Below are 6,086 nucleotides of genomic sequence, written 5' to 3'. Positions count from 1 at the left end.
TATATATATATATATATATATATAAGTGCGTTTCTATATAAATTGTTTGTATGTTTGTTATTCAGGAAGACTGGGTTTGGCTGCGACTCGAGCGTCGAAGATTTTGGGGATATTTATGACTGGCACTCCTCGACAAGAAGAACTGGTGGGTTTACAAGCGGTGAAGACACATATATTTTCGTCTATGGGTCCCTGGCTAAGGCGTACAGACACTGTAACATGTCTTGCACATAGATTTCAGAAAGATAAACAGCTGCTGCAAGCAGCAGGAACAAACAAAGCTACAGAAACAGATCAAACAGGTGAGGCTAGTACTGCTGTACTTACTGCTACTGGTGCTGCTCATACGCCACTTGCTGCAACACATGCAGCTGCAACAACAGCAGCAGCAATGGCAGCAGCACTTACAGCACTCCTCTTCGCTCTTTAAACTCTTTAAACACACACATCATATAAAGCATCAGTGTAGCAGCAGTATAGCAGCAGTATAGCAGCAATATAGCAGCAGAATGTCAGCAGAATAGCAGCAACAGCTGCACGCTGCTGCTGCTGTGCTCTAGCCGCCGCTTCTTGTAGAGGCGCCTGCAGTTACTGCAGCTGCAGCAGTGCAGCAGCAACTGCAGCAGCTGCCCGTATTTGCTGCTGCAGCAGCAGCTGCCCGCATTTGCTACTGCAGCAGCAGCTGCAGCAGCTTCCTTACCTGCCTTACCACACGGCCCATGCACAGCAACAACACAACTGCTACACCACTAGCAGCTGAAGCTACCGGTGTGCCGCAGCAGCAGCAGCAGCAGCAGCAACAGAGACAGCAGCAATGGCAGCAAGACCAGCAGCAGCAGCTGCAGAGGAAGGAGCCCTCAGCAGTAGCAGAGAAGAAAAGACTCAAATGTTTGGTTTTTGTACTTGTGTGTATTTCGTTGTTTTTGTTTATTTTATTACTTACTCTCCTTCCTCTGGAGGTGTATATACACCTCAGACTAGGCTTGCTGCTGCAGCAAGAAGGGGCAGAGACAAAGAAGAGTCACAAGCTCGAGACAAGAAGGCAGATAGAGAGACGAACAAAAACAGAAAGACAGAAATAGAGACAGAGGTAGAGAGACAGAGTTAGAGACAAAAGAAGAGAAAGAGAGAAACAGAAACAGAGACAGACAGACAACAGCAGAGACAGCAGCAGGGACAGCAACGGAGACAGCAACAGAGACAGCAACGGAGACAGCAACAGAGACAGGAAGATAAGGAGATGTACAGAAACAGAAGGGGAGACAAAGGCAGGAACAAAGAGACAGAGAGAGAAAGAGATACATAAAAACAGAAAGAGACAGACACACAAACAGAGACAGAGACAGAAAGACAGAGACAGGAAGACAGAGAGAGACAGCCAAGGACAGAGAGAGAAGCAGAAAGAGAGACAGAGGCAGACACAGAGACAGAAAGAGACAGAGAGAGAAGCAGAGAGAGAGACAAAGACAGAAACACACGAAGTCAGAGACAGAGAGAGACAGAGAAACAGAAAGAGAGACTAAGAAAGAAACAGAGACAGACAGACGCAACAGTTGGAGACAGAGACAGATACATAAACAGAAAGAGAGGGAGACAGAATGAGACAAAAACAGACAGTGGAGGAGACAGGCTGCAGAGACAGCAACAGCAGCAAACACCAGGAGAGGAACGCGTGCATACAAAGAAAAAAACAAAGACAGAGAGAGACAACGCGACAAACAAAACAGACAAAATTTGCAAGTAGCAACGGCTCGAAGCAGCACCAGCAGCAGCAGCAATAGAAGCAGCAGCAACGGCAGCAGCAGAAATAGCAACAGCAGCAATAGCAGCAACAACGGCAGCAGCAATAGCTGCAGCGGCTGAAGCAACAACAGCATCAGCAACTGTATAAGCAGCAAAAGCAACACCAAATGCAAGAGTAGCTGAAGTAGCAACAGCAGAGACAGGCGGAGAAGCATGTAGACAGCAGGTGCAGCAGATGGAGCAGCAGCAGGAGCAGCACAAGCAGAAGCAGCTGATGCAGCAGAAGCAGCTGATGCAGCAACAGCAGCTGATGCAGCAGCAGCAGCTGATGCGGCACCAGTAGCTGATGAAGCAGCAGCAGCTGGTGCAGCAGCAGCAACAGCAGCAGCAGGTAATGCCCCAGCAGCAACTGATGCATCAGCAGCTGGTGCAGCAGCAGCAGCAACGCCGCATGAGGCTCTATACAAACAAAGAGGAGGCGCGTACGCCATAATACAGACGAATTAAAAATAAGAAAGACCAAAATGACAACAGTTGCGGTGTACGTACACTCCAAAAAGCCAATGCTGCACATACACCTGAGTTCGTCTATAACAACATAACAAGAAGACACCGTGCTGCTCTTAAAGAGACATACATCCTGAAATAAGGCTTCATAGCAGCAACGGCGGTTGCTGCTGCTGCTGCTGCTGCAAGCAGTGGCTGCCGCTGCTGCTGCTGCAGTAAGAGTTCCCTCTGCTGCAGGAGTTGCTGCTACCGCAACGACACAAACTGCTGCTTCTGCAGCAGACGCCGTTGCTGCTGCTGCAGCAACCGACAAAAGTAAAACATAAAAATCAAATGCTGCTGCACTCGGCCTCCCAAGTGGAATAGACAGACCTGAACGCTGCTGCTGCTTCAGCAGCACCAGCAGCAACAACAGCAGCAGCAGCAGCAAAGGGAGGAAGAACCACTCCCGTTGCTTTTGCTGCGTTTGCTCCAGCTGCTGCGACAGAAGAGGAACACAAAACATCTTTGGCGCTTAAACACTGTAGCCAGGAACTCTGCAGCAGCAGCAGCAGCAACAGCAGCAGCAGCAGCAGCAACACCAGTAGCAGCAGCAGCAACACCAGCAGCAGCAGCAGCAACACCAGCAGCAGCAGCAACGGCAGCAGCAGCAGCAGCAACACCAGCAGCCACAGAAGCAGCCGCATTCAAGCCGATATAGTATTATGAAGGCAACAGCAGCAGCAGCAGCAGCAGCAATAAGGAGCGTGAAAGATAACCGATGCCTCATCGACAACTACAACAGGCAAACCCTAGAATTTAGGGTTTAGGGTTTAGGGTTTAGGATGCCGTACTCCATTTCCATTGAGCAGAGGCAGAGGCATCAGAAGTCTGCGGTGCTCTCAGTAGGGGAGAGCCCCGCAGCAGCAACAACAGCAGCAGTAAGAGGTGATGTTGGTGCTGCAGCAAAGAAACGCAGCAGCAGCAGCAGCAGAAGCTGTGTCAGTGAAGCGCAGCACGCAGCATGCATGCAGAGCAGATGCGGCATGCTGCTGTCTGCAGCAGCAGTTGTGCTTGCCGCTGAAGCATCAGCAACAAACTTACTGCTCTCCTTCTCCTGCCGCTGCAGTTGCTGCTGCAGCAGTTGTTGCTGCAGCTGCTGCTGCAGCAACTGCTGCTGCAGATATTCAGGGAATTCAAAGTCTTCGTCGTCTGCATCATCACCCATGTCGGCCCATCGTGGCTTCTTGGGTGCTTCTGCTTCTGCTGCTGCTTCTTTAGATTCGTGCCGCCGCCGCTGCTGCTGCTGCTGCTGCTGCTGCTGCTGCTGGTTGTCCTTATGCTGCAGCTTCTCCGGCAGCTCCTTCTGATGTGCTAGCTGCAGCAGCGGCTCCCGCCGCCGCCGTTGCTGCTGCTGCTGCTGCTCTGGCTGCCGCAGCGGCTCTTGCTGCTGCACCTCCCGCGGCTGCTCCTCTTGCTTCTGCTGCTGCTGCTGCTCTTCATGAAGCTGCTCCTGGTGCTCCTGCTGGGGCCTTTGCTCTCGCTTCTGCTGCTGCAGCTGCTGCAACTGGTGCTGCTGTGGGCTCTGTTCATGCACCTCTTGCTGCTGGTGTGCCGACTGCTCTTGCTGCTTCTCCAGCTGCTGCTCCTTTTGCTGCTGCGGCGGCTGCTCCTGTTGCTGCTGCTGCTGCTGCTGCTTCTGCACGGCTGCTGTGGAACGCTCGTCGTGCTGTTCCTCGGCTGCCTTTTCTTGCTGCAGCAGCTGCTGCACCTGCTGTCCAAGCCCTGCTGGTTCATGCTGCTGCTGTTGTTGCTGCTGCTGCTCCTGCTGCTGCTTCTGCAGAGGGGAATGCTCCGTGTCCTTCTCTGAACACCCTGAATGCTGTTGCTGCTGCTGCTCTTGCTGCTGTTCTCGCTGCTGCTCTCGTTGCTGCTCGTGTTGCTGCAGTTCGTGCGGCTTCTGTTTCTCCAGTGTCGCCGCATCTGCAGCAGCAGCGTCCTTTGTTTGTTGCTGCTGCACTAACATTGAAGCAACATCTTCATTGTCTTTCGAGCCTTCAGGCTGCTGCTGTTGCTGCTGCTGCTGCTGCTCGTGCTGCTGCTGCTGCTGCTCGTGCTGCTGCTGCTGCTGCTCGTGCTGCTGATTCTGCTGCTCGTCAGCTGGCTCCTGATTTTGTTGCGGTTGTTGCGGATGCTGCGCTGGATCCACACACGTCTGCTGCCCACCCATAGGCTGCTGCTGCTGCTGTTGCTGCTCGTGCTGCTGCTGCTCGTGCTGCTGCTGCTGCTCATGCTGCTGCTGCTGCTCGTGCTGCTGCTGCTGCTCGTGCTGCTGCTGCTGCTTGTGCTGCTGCTGCTGCTCGTGCTGCTGCTTCTGCTCTTCGAGTTGCTGCTGCTGCTCGTGTCGCTGCTGCTCTTGCGGCTGCTGCTCTTGCTGCTGCTGCTTGTGCTGCTGCTCTTTCAGCTGGTGGAGCTGCTGATCCTCCTGCTGCTGCTGCTGCTCTTCTGGTCGCTCTGGCGGGCTGTGCTTATCGAGGGTCTTTGTATCGGGCTGATGCAGCCCTTCTCTCTGTTGGTGCTGCTGCTGTTGCTGCTGCTTTTCATCAGCCTGCTGCTGCTGCTGCTGCTGCTGCTGCTGTTCATCCGGCCTCTGCTGCTGCTGCTGCTGCTCTTCTTGTTGCTTGTCCCTCTGTAGCTCATCCTGCTTCTTTTGCTGTTGCGTTTGCTGCTCCTGTTCCTGCGGCGTTTGATGCTGCTTCTTGTTTCGCTCTTGCTGCTGCTGCTTCTGCTCCTTCTGCTTCTTTGGCTGCTGCTGCTGCTGCTGCGCAGTTTGCTGCTGCGCACTTTGCTTCTGCTGTTTCAAAGGAGATGCTGCAGGTGTCCCTTGCCGCTGTGTGGTCCCACTACCAGACGCATGCTGCTGCTGGCGCTGCTGGTGGGGTTGCTGCTGCCGCTGCTGCTGCCGTTGCTGCTGCTGCTGCTGCTTGGGTCTCGGGGGTTCTTTAACAGGAGCTCTGGCGTTCTCTGCAGTTTGCTGCTGCTGCCTATGGATATTAACAGGGGGTGGGAGGGGCCCCCCACCAGGGTATGAAGTACCGATGATACGGCAAGAAGCAGCAGCAGCAGCAGCTGCTGCAGCAGCTAGCTGGTGCTGCGATGGCGAAGCAGCAGCAGCAGCAGCAGCAGCAGCAGGATCCACGAAGGGAGCTATCTCTCCTAAGTACTGCTGTTGCAGGAACAGCTGATACCCCATATCAGCATTCTGCTGCTGCGGTGTACGCCAAGCTTCATGATGATGTCTTCCTATAAGCCCCATATGCCTAGGGTCTGCAGCAGCAGCAGCAGCAGCAGCAGCCGCAGCAGCAGTAGCAGCAAAATAACGTGCTGCTGCTGTCCCTGGAGGAGCTGCATAAGCAGCAGGGTGAAATGGAGGCAGCACAAAACCTTCACCCGCGAAGCGCTTGCTGCTGCTGCTGCTGCTGCTGCTGTTACTGTTGTTGGTGTTATTGTTGCTGCTGCTGCTGCTGCTGCTGCCGGGCCCTAGGAAGCGCCCTCTCCCCCTCCTAGAAGAAAATGAAGAAGGCCGCATGCGCTCTGTGTCTGCTGTCTGTACACCTGACGGAGTATAGCGACCCCAAGGAGCAGCATCTGCAGCAACAGCAGCAACAGCAGCAGCAGCAACAGCAAACGTAACAGCAGCAGCAGCAGCACCAAAGCCAAGCAGATGCAGACAGCACTCAGCATTCGCCGCTCTATACATTGTAATTCATTTTCATGCATTTATATAAAAAAGATATTCATCAATAACTCTACTCCTCTTACTTATACACACATGCATATATATATATATATATATA

The 6,086-nt window shown here is 53.4% G+C and overlaps 2 protein-coding genes across 2 annotated transcripts in view; one reads left to right on the top strand and one right to left on the bottom strand.

The window, feature by feature from the left end:
• Positions 1 to 2,958, top strand: part of EAH_00056150 (hypothetical protein, conserved) — a gene marked incomplete at both ends in the record, with an annotated part of 4,975 nt that extends 2,017 nt beyond the window's left edge. Inside the window, 3 exons of the mRNA XM_013397584.1 lie at positions 66 to 145; positions 579 to 888; positions 2,726 to 2,958. Coding sequence (XP_013253038.1) covers positions 66 to 145; positions 579 to 888; positions 2,726 to 2,958 — 623 coding nt within the window. The remainder of the gene's footprint in view (positions 1 to 65; positions 146 to 578; positions 889 to 2,725) is intronic.
• A 154-nt stretch (positions 2,959 to 3,112) lies between these two features.
• EAH_00056140 (hypothetical protein) lies at positions 3,113 to 5,989 on the bottom strand (the record flags this gene model as incomplete). The annotated part of the gene is made up of 1 exon (XM_013397583.1): positions 3,113 to 5,989. One exon carries the CDS (start codon positions 5,987 to 5,989, stop codon positions 3,113 to 3,115), a length of 2,877 nt encoding a protein of 958 aa, XP_013253037.1.
• Positions 5,990 to 6,086: the final 97 nt, after the last annotated feature.

Source organism: Eimeria acervulina, genomic scaffold, assembly GCF_000499425.1.
Source record: "Eimeria acervulina Houghton genomic scaffold, Eah_scaff1140, whole genome shotgun sequence".
NCBI classification, from domain to species: Eukaryota; Apicomplexa; class Conoidasida; order Eucoccidiorida; family Eimeriidae; genus Eimeria; species Eimeria acervulina.
Note: the sequence above shows the minus strand (reverse complement) of the source record. Positions and strands in the feature narration are given on the sequence as shown.